This window comes from Cibotium barometz, chromosome 26 (genome assembly GCF_041138505.1).
Source record: "Cibotium barometz isolate CiBa-2024 chromosome 26, ASM4113850v1, whole genome shotgun sequence".
Classification (NCBI taxonomy): domain Eukaryota; kingdom Viridiplantae; phylum Streptophyta; class Polypodiopsida; order Cyatheales; family Cibotiaceae; genus Cibotium; species Cibotium barometz.
Window position 1 is genome coordinate 23558812 of NC_141071.1, and position 17585 is coordinate 23576396.

At 38.8% G+C, this 17585-nt stretch overlaps 1 protein-coding gene across 2 annotated transcripts; it reads left to right on the plus strand.

The window, feature by feature from the left end:
- The first annotated feature begins 8660 nt into the window (after positions 1-8660).
- Positions 8661-16907, plus strand: LOC147623790 (putative beta-1,3-galactosyltransferase 2). Of its 2 annotated transcripts, none has more exons than XM_086820399.1 (11): positions 8661-9535; positions 9870-9936; positions 13435-13502; positions 13604-13806; positions 14072-14135; positions 14680-14752; positions 14857-14977; positions 15102-15189; positions 15489-15614; positions 15730-15839; positions 16216-16907. In XM_086820399.1, exons 1-11 carry the CDS (start codon positions 9444-9446, stop codon positions 16362-16364), a joined length of 1161 nt encoding a protein of 386 aa, XP_086676525.1. In that variant the 5' UTR covers positions 8661-9443; the 3' UTR covers positions 16365-16907. The 2 variants fall into 2 exon arrangements, with proteins under 2 accessions (XP_086676525.1, XP_086676524.1); XM_086820398.1 differs by having other exon boundaries at positions 8800-9535; positions 9867-9936.
- The last annotated feature ends 678 nt before the right edge of the window (positions 16908-17585 follow it).

Sequence of the window (17585 nt, forward strand, 5' to 3'; positions counted from 1 at the left end):
CGCCGGGGCACTTTTTCCCTCTTTAGGAGGTTTTTTCCCCCTGCTTGTATATACGCCCATCCTTCTAGGGCTAACTTATCTTTTGTACATTGACACAATCTAATACACTTTGTGTTGTGTGCATTCTTGCTTCTTCTTCTCCAAGCTTTGTGTGCTTTCCTGCAACCCTAATTCCAACAGGTTAAGACCCAGCACTTAACGCTATTTCGGACCACCTAGTTGGCTCTTGAAGAGCAGTGGACTGATACAGTTGTACCCAATGTGACAAGCCAATGCTGGCACATTGAGCTACTGGTCTACCTAATATCGAGGAGTTAGTCATGCCACCTACACGAGATTAGCACCTAGATCCTTCATGATTCCAGATAGGAGTTAACATCCAAACAGGCATGCAATTAACACAAAATGGACAAAGCTATGCAGTGTAGAATAGAGACAAGATAGAGACTAACCCACAAGACATTCTTGAATATTAGCTTAATCTCTCAATCATACAATACACAAGCAACAATTCAATGCATGAACTCCTAAGCTCAACTATCCATTCATCTGCCCATCTCTCTCTCTCTCTCTCTCTCTCTCTCTCTCTCTCTCTCTCTCTCTCTCTCTCTCTCTCTCTTTGGAATAATCACCTTCACTCCTTATGTCAATCTGGTTACTACCCATTTTCAAGAAGCTGTTACAAAAGTTGTTACAAAATAAGAAATCTTAACCCATAATAGTTTGTTACCAAAATGGGACAAAGTTTGGGTGTGGTGGCCAAATGAGTTAGTTGGCCACCCCAACAATAAGCTCACATAGTTAGAGGAGGACAACAATCTAATGAGTGCCACTTTCTCTTCCAACAAGGAAAAGGATGTTAATGCTCAAAAGACACATATTCACGATATCTAAGAGTAATACCATAATAAAGAGAAAGAGCTCACAAAATCCAAGGTACTCAGACTTGAACAAAACAAGCTGAATGTAGAGTAATCAAGCTTGACACAAGCAAGGAGCAAGGTCGAGGACTACAAGAAAAGATTCTCGGGCGGGGGGGGGGGGGGGAAGCGAAGATCGCAAACCTCACCCATTAGGTAACAGAACAATTTAATAGAAGCCATGCTCAAGCCATAGAACATTACACGATAAGCTAGTACAAGCACAAGAAGAAAAGGTGGTTATGCTTAAAAGCCACTAGAATGTGGTAATCCACCATCTACAAAATAGATACAAAGCACATGCAGATGTAGTAAAATCTCGAGGTGAGCTCGCTAAAGAAAAAATGGAAATGCAAGCCTCACCTCAAACCTTCTCTTTGTATTTTGCTACACTAACCCTCTCTTTACTTTAATTGCACATTAACATTTCCAAAGACCAATCCCCTATGATATGGTCAGTATAGCCCAAAACATAGATAGATATGATGAACATACTATAATGATGTCTATTCTTCATGATGGTGACCTTTATCTATCTGGCCCTATAGCTATATATCGTTTAACTTTTATTACATGCAACCTGCCCTTAGTACTAGCTAATTTAGAAGTCATGTAGGCTAGTTTGGAATGGTACCAAACCTATGGGTGGTTAGAGGCTTATAGCACATTATTATACCTCAAAATTCATGAGAGCATACAATTCCCCCCGCATGGTATTATTAAATTACACCAATATATTTTTTAACATCTAATAGCCATGCTTATTTCTTTGCTAATGATTTACCCAAGGAAGTACTCTATTAAACCATAATATAAGAGTGGTTACTATAAGGGACTTAAGCATATAACGTCCATAGTGTGAACCTAACTACATGAGCTAACGCTATAACTATGCCATAACTATAGTAAACAAAGTTGGCTGCTTGTAAACCACTAGCAACATAAGAACCATAATAATCTCACCAATCATGCAAGTAGCATAAATCATCCTGGTGTATCATCCATACCCACACTAGTTGAGCTCGATATTTCAACACTCCTGCTTGAGCTTAACTCCACACCTTACACTCCAAGTAAGCTTCTAAATTAGAAAAGCTTATTTGTACCCAATGCCTTCTCCCGCTTGAGCTCAACTCCACACCTTACACTCTAAGTAAGCTTCTAAATCAGAAAAGCTTCTCTATACCCAATGCCTTTATGAATACCACAATTTGTAGATCAAGGGCAATTAACCAAAAAATTAGAAAGGATCAATCTAGTGCTACACCGAACGAGAAAATGCAGACATGTCGTGGAGGTGCTACTATCGTAGCACACCAAGCTTAATGTTTATAGTCAGATGCATAAATGAGCTTAGCCTTCTATAATGGTGGTTGAATGGGGTGTTGAACTTTGTGGCATTCTACAATGCCTCTACCATCATAGAAGCTACAAGCAAAAGTGAAGGTGATGGTGTGGACACCGCTTCATTAAGAGAAAACCGTAGCTATAAGGCCTCGCCAACATGTTATTGGTTCTCTATTTTGTATTACCTTTCCCTTGTGATGCAAATACACATCATCAAGTTGAAGGTGATGTTAAGGGCCGCTTGTTGAGATTACCTCCATTGTAGATCTGCCCAAGGGACTATTGTAGTAACTCAAGCTACCACCTGTCCGTGAGTGTGCTAATGCAAGCTTCTTACTAAGATCTTGGTAGTGGCTAAGCAAACTCAGATGGGTGTAATTCATTTTTTCAACCTCCACATCAAAAGGATGCAACCTTAGCATGTTGTCTCTCATAGGTGATGTTTCATTTATTGCATTTTTTGTTAGCGCCTTTTCTTCTACCCTTCTCTAAACCTAGATTTTAGTGCAATTCAAAGAAATTCTCATGGACAAGTTCTTGGAAACATTGAGGGTACCAACTTGATTGCTAAACTTTTGTAATAACCATAGGTGATTGATTGGAACACTTGTAGTGCCAAGATACAAGACATGTAAGTGACCACCTTGCTCCATGTATGTCTCATTCTTACCAATTAACTTTCACTCAACACACAACACAAGTGTGAGTGACCACCTTGCTTTGTGTGTGTCTCATTCTCACTGATCAACTCTTAGTCAACACACAAAGTCTTGAGCTCAATGTCCAATGTCAACATAGTACACTCTTAAAGAAAAGAGCACACTCAAATCAAATGCAACACGCTTAGAGTACAACACACAAGATAATAGCATTAAGAAGAGGTTGAGAGATGAATATATGTAGAGCAATATAATGCCTAGCAAACAAAGAGACATTGAGCCAAAAAAACTTATTCCATTGAAAACTAGATGTGACTTTAGGTTAGAGACTAATATACTTTTGAAAGTCGTAACTCTTTGATAGAATCTTTGTCAATCCAAAAGATAGAAAAGTTCAAATGCTAACTCTTTTTATGGAGTTTCCTTGCTGTCCATGTTTGTCTCACTACTTGTAGTATGTGTGGGTTGTGCTATGTGGACTTACACCTTTTAATTTGGAAAAGTATCTTGAGATTATATAGCTAACAATGAGCTTCCACGTGAGCTTGTAGAATGGGTGGGTTGTTCTATATGTGGAATTACACATCTTTGTTTGGAAAAGTATCTTTGAGATCATATAGCTATAAATGATCTTCCCTTTGAATTTGAACATGTAGCTTAAAATCAAAAAACATTTCACCCTCCTTTATGTGCATTATAATAATTCTTAAACTATAATAATATGTTACCACCATCCACTTATGAAAAACCTCGTCTATAAGCTATAAAACTTTATGTGCATTACAATTATTCTTAAACTACAATAATATGTTACCACCATCCATTTATGAAAAACACATCTATAAGCTATACCATTATGAGCAGTATGAAACTAGGATATCTTATTTCAATGACTTCCTACATGTACATTTTCCTTAAATTCATAGCAAGGACTACGTTTATAAATTTACTCTTAGTTTTTGTGTTTCAATTATGTAGCCATGGACTTCTTTGCACACATGCCTTGGGCAAAAACTTTTTCATCTGGTTTGATTATAAATTCATATAAGTCTTAACTCATCTCTTGTTCATTTCGCATAGGCCTTCCCCATACATGTGGGAAAGCTAAGATCATCTAGAAATATATAAACACCATTGCAAAAATAATTAGACCTTCACACTTTCAACAAAAATTACATTACAAGAATACTGCATGCTAGGATGGATATAGGTGTTATCATCATATCTTATGAGTTTGAAATATTGTATGCTTTAAAGCTAAATTATTTTGATAGTAAATCCACTCTAAATTTTGTGGAAAGCTAAGACATGATCTTTAAATCTTTGGAATGGTATACACAAAAAACTCAAATGTTAACATGTACCATCAATATTGTGGCTACTAGAATGCATTAATGAAGAACTATAAAGATGGTGTAGCTACCTTTGAAGTACGCACAATCTTGCTTATGAAGTTTCTAACTCAACTAGGATCAACTTTAAGTTTCCACATTGATATGAAATACTTTAATAATTCATGTAAAAAAGGTTTTTGAACAATCTCCATACTTTCCAATAGCTTATTTTTGAACAATCCCCAATAGCTTATTATCCTTTCCATGCATATGCCCAATAGATCACAAGGGATATAATTTCATGGTGTTTTCTTATGCTTATTATATGTGTAGTGTATAGGGCTTGTTTTTATATTTGTCCTACCTTTTTAGAACCAATGCACATAGGTCACAAGTCCTCCATGTGCTTATAAAATACACATGGATTACATTGTTATCTTTTCCATTATCTTAATCTTGTGATTGTCCCTTTCATCTCACAAAAGCAATTCTATGACGCAAAAAAAGATGAATGAAGAAGATAAAAAATAGAGAAGTGGGGGTTGGGGGGAGAAGGAGGTGAAGGAGGTGAAGGAGTGAGAATAATTTGTTTTGAGTTCTCATTTCATCTTTGACGAAGAAATGACTATATCCACAATCTTTGAAGATCTTCAAAAGCTAAGAAGAGCTAGCTATATGCGTCATTCAACATACTTAATGGAAGATGTGATGAAGAAGTGCCTTAATGTGTAAAGCGCATGAGATAAAGTTGTGCTTATAATGCAAGTAATGAAGAATCTTAGTCACTTTCATGCAGGCAAGCAATATAATCTTACTTAAGATGAGTTAATAATACATGGAAATGCTTTATTTGAAAATTTTCCAGTGAGATAGTTATACTAATTGCCAAATTCATTTAATAAACTTGATAAAATACATGACAAAATAATGCTTTAATTTGTATATTGTGCAATAAAATTATGCTTATGATGCAAATAAAAAGAAGCATAGTCACTCTCATACAAGATAAATTTATGCTTATGATGCAAGAAAACAAGAAGCTTAGTCACTCTCATGCAAGCAAGCAATGTAATCTTAAGAAGAGTAAATATAACTAGAAATTAATACACATTTAGTATGTTGTATCAAAGTGCACTCTCATCTTGTTATGATCAAAAGTCTAAACCATCTTGAACCATTGCCATAGTTTTAACGATATTTTTTAAACACTTTTACAATTTCAAGTAACACATCATGCAAGGCACATAATTCTTCTTTTGTTGGCAACTTTTAACATACAATCGATATGGTTTCTTTTTGTTAATGAATCATATTTTTTTGAGTTATTATTGTAGAATCTTCTTTGCATGCTCTCTTTGTTAGGGTTACCCATGAGTCACAATCATGTTTATTCTTTTTTACCATTTTCTTGTGTGCTTCATAAAGTCTATTATTGTGGCGTGTCCTGAGAAAAATAAAGTTCACTTTCCTTCCATCTTAAGTTCAATATTTTTTGTTTGCATTATTAACAAATCGATATTTCTCACTATATAAGTGAGACTTTGTATTGATTACATTTTTTCTTCATGGTCTTTTTTCTTTATATTTCTCAATGTATGAGTGGAACTTCATATTTAACCATTCTGTTGATTGCCTTTTTTCTTCATGGTCTTTTTTTTAAATGTATTTTTTTTTATCAATGCCAATACATTTTGTATTGAATTATTAATTTCACAAGAGAAAAATCCAAGTATTGGATTGTCTTACGAATTGGGGCTCCATGGTTGTGTTGTTATCTAAAGATAGCCTTGGGAACATATCATAAACAAGGTTGTGTTGATGTCTATAGATAGCCTTGGGAACATATCATAAACAAGGCCATTGAGATTTATATACATAGTAACACACTTTTCTCCACTATTTCTTCCCTTGTGTATAACCTGGAATGGCATCTTTAAGTGTGTGCTTGAAGAAAGCATTATCGAGGATCTATACCATGTATGCAATAAAAAGCCTTTATAAATGAGAATAAGCATCAAATGATGTGATTAGCGAAAGTAACTCATGAGAATAAACTTTTTTCCTTTTAGATGTCTATAGATAGCCTTGGGAACATATCATAAACAAGGCCATCAAGAGTTACCTAAACAATAACATACTTTTCTCCACTATTGCTTTCCTTCGGTATAGCTTGTAATGGCATCTTTAAGTGTGTGCTTCAAGAAAGCATTGAGATTACCATCATCGTGGATGTTTACCATGTATGCAACAAAAAGCTTTCATTAATGAGAATAAGCATTGAGATTACCATCATCATGGATGTTTACCATGTATGCAATAAAAAGCCTTGATCAATGAGAATAAGCATTGAATGATGTGATTAGTGAAAGTAACTCATGAAAATAAACTTTTAGATGTGCAATTTCTTTAATCTTGAAGATGAAAATCCATGTTCCTTAAGAAGAGTTGTTTTGATTGTTTTGATTTTTACCAACTCTCTCATGCATGCTTGTGGCACATGCACTTTAGTTTTGTGTATGAATGGATTGGAGTTGGAGAAAGTAGGCTCGAAAACCCGTGTTCTTGTTCATGGAGTTATCATTCTTTTGTTTGTTGGTCTTGTGCATGGAGATCATGGGATATGGGGAGGTTGAGTACCTGGAGTGCAAGAAAAGTTGAATTGTGTGATGTGTGCATGACAACTACAAGCATGATTGATCGATCGTGTTGCCATATATGAACTCTTTAGGAAAAGTAGCTCGGTTTTCAAGTGATCAAAGTTATTTTTTGGTTTAAAATAAATGGCATTGATTTTTCAAGAAGAAATTGAGAATGGTGTTCTTCACACACACACACACACACACACACACACACACACACACGTTACACTTAATAGGTACGCATGCACATGCACACACAAATGCTTGCACTTATGCACACATACGAGGATGCACACACGTTACAATTAATAGGTATGCATGCATATGCACATACAAACACATGCACTTATGCATGCGCACTCACATGTGCACATACATAAAGTTTTGCACATTGGTTTTTAATTGGACCACCATGGGGTAACTTAATACATAACCTATTTTTCAAGAGTTGTCACAGTTTCGTCTTGTGACCTCGTGCGTAAGGTGGGTGATGATGGTGCCGTCAAGGTTAAAATTTGCAACCCTACCTTGGACTTCAAAATCGATGGCCTACAAGGTACCTTGGCATTCAAGTGATATACCCATTACTCAACAAATTGTGTCAGGCAGCCGGGGGAGGGGAACCTTCTTTTGAAACCCAATTTTCTTTTTTTTGTTTTTAAATTTTGGCGAGAAACACGGGTTTATATGCACTACTCACACACCCAACTCCGGTTACAAGGACGCGCAACACCGTAGAGAGCACGGATTGAACCCGCACCATTGGGTGGGACTTCGTCCACTTTAACCACTCCACTACAGCCATGTTCATAGAAACCCAATTTTCAAAGGCTGGTTGCTTCTGAAAGTTAAAATGGGTTTTGAAATCCACGACACCCTTCAAATTTCCGCACTCGGGCGATCGAGTTGAGCCAAAACCACTTGAGCAAGAGCCAATTGACAAATAAAACATAACTTCAACAACACTTGAGTAAGATCCAATTGACAAACAAAACATAGCTTTAACTAGACTTTTATTGTATTGTGGACAATGGCCTTTTACCAAAGCTTATGACATACTAATACACATTTCTTTGGGGGAAAGGCATGCAAGAAAATGCTGAATTTGCCGCTGAAATGTCTTCATGGAGGGGGGACCACTAAAGGCATGCCAAGTGTACAGAGTGTGTGGGGATGACACGTGGCTGGATACTAGGGGGCAGAGTCATGTATGGGGGGATGCAAATGCAGTCTTTTTACTTCATCAGGCATATGATGCTGGCAGCTTTTCTTTTTGCTTTTAGATTTTATCCTTTTTTTCTTCATGGGAAATCCCAATCATTCTGACAAGCGGCAAGCCCCCAGGCCTGTGGCTCTTTGGGAAAGCCATCCCCATTTCTCTCTCTCTCTATATTTGCTTCTCTCTCTCTTACATCATATGAAATTTAAACAAAAACACATTTCTTTAATCTCTTAAAATGCCAATTTCTAATTTTCTTCTGTATTTTTTTTGGGGGGGGATAAAGTCCAAGGCTCCAAAAGGCCCCTTTTCCCCACCTTTATGAGATATTTTCTATTTTCTGTGTATGTTTCAGAAGCCCAATTTTCCAACCATTACTGCATATTTTTTGTATTTTTGGGTGAATATATATATATATATGTGTGGGTTTCTTTTTGGGTCAATGTTTGAAAGCCCTTTTTCCCACCCTTTTTTCACCACCCAGTTAAAACTGTTTTCATCTTTATTGATTATTTAATGTTAATTTCACCCCCTTCCACAGCAAAGCCTCCTGGGTCCTCCTTTATGTACAGAAGTAGCCCAGCCTAGTTGTACAAGTATAACAGGCTATCTACCATCATCAACACCATCTTCTTACGTCTTCACCTTACAAAGCCCCATTCCAACCACCCCTTCTAACAGAAAATTTGAATGCCCCCATTCTTCCCACACAACTTCTTGCAACATTTTGCATGTGGGTTTTTGTTTCTGGACCCCCCCCTTCTCACCTCTCAAATCAAGCCTTCCCCCAAAATTTACAGTTGGGTACCACCAATTTACCCTAATTCTGCCAAATTGAGCAGCTGGGTACTCAGGCTCCCCTCCCAATTCTGCCATATGTAGGTTCACAGAAAACTTTGCAGTTGATTGCTATTGGGTACACCAGTGTACACTTATTTGATAGAAAATCTGGCAGTTGATTGATACTAGGTACACACAAAGTACACATCATTTTCAATTTGATAATTGGGTACACCATTTTCACTCAAAATCTAGCAGTTTATTGATATTGGGTACACAAATAAACACCAGGAAAGAAAGGGGTTTGGGCACACAAGTTTATACACCAGCAGCAGTTTGATTGCTGTTGGATACAAGGTAATCCTGCTAAGTTTGGCGATTGTTTGATTTTTGGGGTACACAAGGTATACCCCAGGGACCACCAGTCTTTGCAATGGAAAGCCTTGACAGAGTTAGGAAGCAAATCTGCCTCAAATTCAACCCGCCCATTAAAAGTTAGCCAAGCGCACCAGTTTCTGTATCTAAAACTTGGCTGATCATCTAAAATGGCGGCTAAATTGGGTGGAGGGCTGTCTTACAGATGGATCATCATCCTGTGTATTGCCAGTTTTTGCATGGGATTGCTATTCACCAACAGGTTAGTTTTTTATTCATACACTTATTCACTCATACCTTCGTAGTTAATTTATATTGAATCGATTAATTTCCCACCCATTCTAGAAAGAAATCATATTATCTATCTCAGCAATAAATCCTTGTTACCCAGTTTGCCAGTCACAAAAAGATCTAGGCTTGCCCTAATTTAGGTATTTGTAGATCCCTCTTTTCATGACAAAATATGGATCTAATGTTCTCCTGGAGAATTAATTATAGAATTATGAAAAAAAAAACAGCTAAATTTGTTTTCTTTTTCCCTGTTTTGGCTTGTTTTTTGTTGAAAGCTTTGTGTGTTGTGTGTGTTATAAAAGCAGAATGTGGCTGCTGCCAGAAACAAAGAGTCTTGCACATTCAAACGCTGAAGGATGTGAAACCAAATCTGTAAGCTGACATACCATTAATTCAAATTTGGGGTGCTTCTCTGCAGAAATTTACTGTGCAAAATTTGCCTACTTGCATGATTATTTTTTAATGTATCATTGAAAAGGCATGTTGGCGTTATTGTAGTGTCAATGTAAGGTTTTTGCTGATGCTTACATGCATCATAGATTATTAATGCCCTCAGTATATTAATGAAAAAATATGTTGTCATCGAGGTGTAATAAATGTTGTGTTTGGAAATTCAGTACAAAATATTATAACTAAACATGGTCACTCATAGCCATCAGTGAGCATTTATTTTGCCATCTCCACTGGCACTCATGGCATCATGTGCACATGTTCTCCTCTATGTAGGGTATATCATAGAACAAGGCATCAAGGCTCAATGTGTCCTCTGTGTGTGCACGGGCACGTGCACGTGCAAATGCGGGTATATGTGTGCAAAATAGACCTATTTTTAATTACCCAGGTAAGATGGGATGTTTTCTTAGAATTGAGGCTCCCAAGAGAGGATCTTTAGTAGTCACTTGATCCTTAAACTTATATATATATACCTAGATGAATCCAAGAACATGCCCAAATTCACCTTTTAGGAACGTGCATGTTATACACTCATGGTAGTCAACCCACAAGACTATATAACTACTCCATTATGCATAGTATGGACTAGATACTATGACATCCCCACTAACATCATCAGTGCCCAATAGTGGGTGTAGAACTCTATATCAAGATATGCTCTCACACACGCACTCCACACACACACACACACTTTTTTTTTTTTTTGTAAAGCCTCATGACATTAATTACAGGTGGGAAACCTCAAAACGAGGAAAACCCACCAAAAAGACCATATACAAAGGAGACTACTAGAGTGTTCACTATGTTCAGTGTGAACATAGTTAAACAACTAAAAGCAATCCGTAAAAAGAGCATACAGAGATGAGTCAATCTCATGAAGAGAGAGACAGTCATATAAAGATTGCTGAAGAGAGGAACGGAAGAATGAGTAAGCATCCAAATGAGGCCCAGCAAAAACTATCCTGTTGCGAGACTGCCAGGTAGTCCATAAAGCCCAGTAGCGAACCCAATCAAAGAAGACTTTATAGGATCTAAGGGGTGAAGGGAGAAGACCGAAGATCCAAAAGTATTTGCCAAAGGGTGCCTGTCGAAAGCGGACTCTCAAACGTGTAGCAATCCGATCCAATAAAGTCCTAGTCAGAGGACAACTCCACAAAAGATGAAAGACTGTCTCTCGAGAAGCACCACAACCATGACAAGTTGAAGATGCCAAAAGTCGCGTAGCCAAGAAAAGGCCGACTGGCAAGACTCCAATCAAGCATCTCCATAAAAAAATTCTACTTTTCAAAGGAAGACTGCATTTCCAAAGAGAATGAAGCCGCTGTTTCCACCAAGCCTGACTTTTATGAAGATGCCAAATCTGATTCGCATGTTCTTGAACCCAAGAGGCAGGCAACAAGAGATGATATGTCGAACGAACCGAAAGTTTAGCCATTGATAAAGGGCCTCGTGCAGGTTGTTCTCTTCTAAGGCTCCAATCAACCAAACGATCAGAATGATCCAAATCTGCAATTGGTTCAAAAGGAGCAAGAAGCTCTCGAATAAGCTGCCAGATTGATCTATAATGCATCCCCAGACCAAATTTCCCGGCGGCAACCACAAAAGAAAGTACATGGCCACCAGCATCCAAAACATCATCAATAAGATAAAGTCCTTTCTTTGAAAGGAAATATGCCTTCCTAGGCTCACGTAGAGCCAAGGGTACATCAAAAGCCTTTGACCAATGAATACTCTCCAGGCGAAGCGAAGAGGATTGCGCATCAAGCCTAGGATTCCAAAAAAGATATTGCGTAACCTGTTTCCATGCAAAAATCAACTTAGATGAAAGAGGACAGCCGACAATTTTTCCATCGAAATGGCTGAAAATTGCATCCCAATACGTAACAGTCCACTTTCCAAAAGCCGGTGAAGACATATGCATACACATATGACCCAACATAATAGCCCATGGCTGGCGCTGTTGTACAAATTCCAACAGCAAAGTGGATTTACGAGCAAGCACATGAAAATGAATATTCAATATGTTCAGGCCACCATGCATCTTTGGAGAACAAATCTTTGGCATTGACAAAAGACGAAGACCCTTTTTACGATGTTGAGTTTTCCACACAATTGCCATTGCGAGAGACATAAACCGATCTATATCAGCTTTCCTCCACATAATCAATGGAAGAAAGAATTGTATGTAAGCCATTACAATAGCCTGCACTATCCTAAGACGTACATGAAGAGGCCAAGTGGAAAGCTGCCAATAATCAATTTTGCGATTCAGTCTTAGCATAACCCATTGAATCATTTGTGAAGATGACAGCTGCCAACCCAAAGGGTAACCCAAATGACGAACGATATGTCCAGCAGGAGGTATTCCACCGGGCCACAATACATGATGCCATTGCTGTACGTTAAGCGCAAGCAAGGTAGACTTACGGAAATTTACTTTCAAACCAGCAGCCAGACCAAAAAGTTCCAAAGCCTCCATTAGTCTCTGAAGATCTTGTTGCGTATTCTTGGGCATAAAAAAAGAATCATCAGCATAAGCCTGAGCCAGGAAAGTACGCCCAGCAAGAAGCTGTAAGCCATGCAATTCACCAGTGGCTTGCAAAAAATCCAAGTAGCAAAGAAAAGGATGCGTGGCAATAGCAAACAACAAGGAACTAAGCGGACAACCCTGGCGAACTGAACGTCCCAATTTCCAAGAATCCGAAAGAGAAGAGCTCAAAATCAAAGAAGCATCACTGTCATTATAGAGCCAATACACAATATTTTGCCACTTCGCACCAAAACCAAGATAACTCATCGTCATAGCTATATAATCCCAATGCACGGAATCAAAAGCTTTCTCGATATCAACCTGCAAAATGAGTACATCCTGCTTAGTGTATTTGGCATATTCAATGGCAATATAAGCATTAGCCAAATTATCATTGATTTGCCTCCGAGGCACAAAACCATATTGCGCAGGATGCAAACCATCATGTAAAAATCCTTTAATACGATTTGCCAACATCTTAGTCAGAAGCTTATAGATGACCGGCATAAGAGTAATGGGCCTCCAATCAGAAAATGCTTCACAAAGATCCCATTTTGGGAAAAGCTCACACACACACACACACACACACACATAAGAGCATATATTCACACAAAGGCCTTCGTACTGAGTTTCTATCAAACCTCCGGAGATGCAAGGCAGACTCAGCCATAATGAAGCCTAGTACTAAGGGAAGTAGCAAATAGAAAGAATTAGTACAGCAAGTAAGTAGTTGATAGGATCATAACAAATAGAAAGAATTATTACAACAAAAAAGGTAGTTGATAGGGCATATGCACCACTAAAGATAGAAAGAATTAAAGAATGAACTTTTTTCACAATCACCCAAATAATTAATTGATTTTTTTGTGACCATCTTGTACGCTCAGAGATCTGGACTTTTTGAAGAAATCAGCATGCTTCCGGGAGATGTTTCAGAAACCCACCAAGCTACTGGGTTAGTGTCTTGCAGTTTCTGTTAACCTGTTTTTAGTCCTTGTCCTAATGTGATTTCTAAATGTGGATGCAATGTGGTGATAACTTATGGACATTTGACAGCTCTATGTCAGACACAGAAATGGAATTGGAAGCATGGAGAGCCTCAGAAGCAAAGGAACCAGACGGATCACCGGCACCAGATGTTTTGGATTGGAGCAGGGCCCCCAATGGGCATCAGAAAGTGTTTATTGTCATTGGAATTAACACTGCATTCAGCAGCAGAAAGCGCAGGGACGCTGTACGACAGACGTGGATGCCAAGAGGTCTGATTTTAAATGTCAGTAAAAAAATCTCTGGTGTTGATGAAGTGTCAAAACAGTTCTTGCATATGCAAATGTATGCTCAGTGTTTGTGTATGTATGTGTATGTCAAGCGGTCTGAACTTAAAATAAATCCCCCTTATTCTCTCTGCCCCCTAAAAGTGATCTTGTGTACACTTCATTTAAGAATACGAAACCTCTAAAGTTCATTCCATGCATGTATTGTTTGCATGTTCCTTATGATCCTTACATGCTCCTTGCTGTGCAGGTGAAAAGTTGAAGAAACTGGAGGAGGAGAAGGGCATTGTCATCAGATTTGTGATTGGCCATGGGTAAGAAATTTTTTTTTGTCAGTTTTTGATTGGGGCATCAGTGGGGAAAAAAAAGATATCACTTGAGTGCACACAAGATGATTCTTTCTTTAGTTTAGGTCTATTTATAGTCTTTACATTTACAGGAGGTGTACTGTATATTTAGCTTCTTATGTGTGTGATGTGCACAGTAGGGTGTTGAATATTCATTTTATAAACATGTATACCTGCAGGAGATAATGCATGCATCCATACCTACATACATTGGCCAATGCCTTACAACACTCATTATCCCATGACAGACATATATAAGTACATACATATATGCGTACATACTTAAACCCCCTGCATGAGTGTGTGCAGGGGGTTTAAGTATTAACTAATGTGTGTGCGCGCACACACATTAGTTAATACTCTCCGCAAGCAGGTGATCTGGGGTTTTTTAGAAGAGACCCATGGAATTTATAGAAACTCTTAATAGCCTTTATTTTCTGCATTGATGTACTCATCAGCATAAATTATTGTCTTGATATGATGAAGTGACTCAATGTTTTCTTTGCTACAGTGCCACACCAGGTGGTATTTTGGATCGGGTCATTGAAGCTGAAGACTTGCAACACCATGACTTTATGAGACTGGTGAGCAGTATGGTTAAAAGTAAACCCGCCCTCAATTATATTTAGCTGCCAAGGTTCGCACATCGTTTATCTCAAAAAGACCAAAAATTTCTCTTTATCTGCAGCCACACGTTGAAGGGTACCATGAGCTATCAGCCAAAACTAAGATCTATTTTGCAACTGCTGTTGCTATGTGGGATGCTGAGTATTATATAAAAGTGGATGATGATGTGCATGTCAATCTAGGTGAGGAATCCATATGAAAAAAATAAAAATAAAAAAAAATTGCTTTGCAGTGGTTGCTATGTTACCATGCCGTTGAACCATAGTGTTTCACAAAGTAACCAGGAATCTTCCACTGCATGTGTAGGAGCTCTTGGGGCAACCTTAGCTCGACATCGAACCAAGCCTCGTGTGTACATTGGCTGCATGAAATCTGGTCCCGTCCTTGCACAGAAGTAAGGTTTCATTCCAGTTTGAATGGCCATTGCATGCAGAACCAATGCATTAATACAATTTATGAGGGGACTCACAGATGTGACACACTGCCCAATAAAAGGGAAGAAGATCTCATCCGCCTGTAAGAATGGGCAGGGGATCTTCCTTATCCAAGCCCTGCCTGTCCAATGGGCAGGGGAGATGTCTGTAAAGACCTTGAGATTCCCTTGTCATGTGGTGCCACTCAACAACTGCATTAGTTCAATCAGAGAGACCTCAAGGATGCTGATCTACACCTCTTGGTGGATTTGTTTTACAGGGGTGTCAGGTATCATGAGCCAGAGCATTGGAAATTTGGTGAGCAGGGTAATAAGTATTTTAGACATGCTACAGGGCAGCTGTATGCCCTCTCTAGGGACTTAGCAGTGTATATATCCAAAAACCTGTAAGTTCTCAAAAGTCTTCTGATTCTGTTTCTATGGGGTGTGCAATCAGCTGCAGTGTAAGATTTTGGGGCTTTTTTGGCCTGACTGGATTAGGTCGATTGCTGTGCTTTACAGGGACATCTTGCACAAATATGCCAACGAGGATGTCTCACTGGGAGCGTGGTTTATCGGTCTTGATGTTGTCCACATCGATGACAGGAGAATGTGCTGTGGTACTCCACCAGGTAAAGTTTTTTTTACCTGTCTTGTTGAAATATACTAGGACCATTTGTCATTTGAGTCTATTGCACACTAAGGTACTTCATCACCTATGGGTAAACCATGGCCTCTCCCTCTTCCCAATGGGTTGAGCTTGGAGAGAAGCAGGATTGTTGACTGATAAGCAGGATCTCTACCCGGGGAAAAAATAAATTTTAAAATCTATTGCGTTCTCTCTGTTGTGCGCAATGTCATTAGTCCTCCTAGGACTAGGCTGGTTACACAACACTCCTTGCCCATGGGGAGTTGGGACAGGCAAGATTGATGAGCTGCCATATTGGGTAGGATGGCCTTTTGCCATGTGCACAACTTGTTATAACTACAATCTTCTCTTTTTTGCAGACTGTGAATGGAAATTGCAAGCAGGCAACACATGTGTGGCATCCTTTGATTGGTCTTGCAGTGGAATTTGTCAACCCGTGGACAGATTGAAAAGTGTTCATCAAAGATGCGGTGAAAGTGAGCGGGCTTTGTGGAATGTTGTGTTTTGAGAGATTTTTCACGGTCATCTTCATTGGGAATATGCGTCTCCAAGTTGTCTCCTAGTTAATGGCATCATTTATACCGGATTAGACCGGTTCTGTTAACAGCACCATAGCTTCTTCAGGCTGCCTTTCAAGCAAGAAAGGGCCTCTGAAGGCGAGTGATTTTTGCAGTTTTTTGTGGACTACTCCATCCAACCCTTCTGCCTAAACAGGCTAAGAGAAGCTAATTTTTCTCATGAGTTGGGGTTAGGGCTTAATCTGGTTATACAACCTATCAAGGGGGGCCATCTTGACCACCCATAGCTAAGGATGGGAAATTTCGCCCAATTGCGCGTCCCATGGGCGGGGAGATATATGTAACTGGCCTTACTATAAGCATGAACAAAATCATTTAAATGAGCTGGAAAAGTTGCCGGCCATGCAAATGATGACCATCCCTCTGCCTTGCAAAGGGATTGGGCTTATGCAGGATGAATTGATGCATCATCTTCTTACAAGAATACTTAAATACCTTAATGTATAACTAACTATGAAGTACTTCTATACATATAATCAACTGGTCTTTTTGCTCTTAAATGGTTTTAATGTGCCCTTCTTGAATTAGATGGATGTCATCAAGGAGTGGTGGTGGTAACATATCATAATGGGGCTTGTTTTCACACAGCCTATGGTTGCATCCTACGAGCAAACCAGTGGCCACTCCACAACCAATTTCAGGCCACATGCTTGTGATTGTGATTTTCACGGCCGTGGGCCTGTATCGGTGGGCCTGTATCATGCTGAAATCTCGAAACTAGTTGCAACTTGCAGGAGAATTAATGTAGAAGAGGACAGAATTGCCCAGAAATCGAGTGGTTGTGAGTTGGACGCATAGGATTTCCTTACTGTTGAGTTACAACTGGTTGCTATCCACAGCAATGCGTGGGAATTGGCCCTGTGGATGGCAGGCTGGCAACCTGGTTGCCAATTGAGGATTTAGAATATTGAACTACCAACTTCATTTTTTAAAACCATGTTAGAGAATAGATCTGGGGCCACTGTGTTATTACATCAGGCTCCAAAGTTCTAAACCCCTTCTAAAGACTCAAATGCTTGGGCCCTGAAATGTTTGAAGCTAAGGTTTTAACGTCCATCCAAGCTCTGCACGAATTTGAATCCGGTTTCCAACCTCATGGGGCTTGGAAACATACCTATAGAATGGAGTGGTTCGTAACTTAGTCTAATGGC

Coding starts and splice junctions, on each gene's coding strand:
- LOC147623790 (XM_086820398.1), top strand. CDS start 9,444: ATGGCGGCTAAATTGGGTGGAGGGCTGTCTTACAGATGGATCATCATC. Junction 15,615..15,729: donor GTGTATATATCCAAAAACCT/GTAAGTTCTCAA, acceptor TGTGCTTTACAG/GGACATCTTGCACAAATATG. Junction 15,840..16,215: donor GTGCTGTGGTACTCCACCAG/GTAAAGTTTTTT, acceptor TCTTTTTTGCAG/ACTGTGAATGGAAATTGCAA.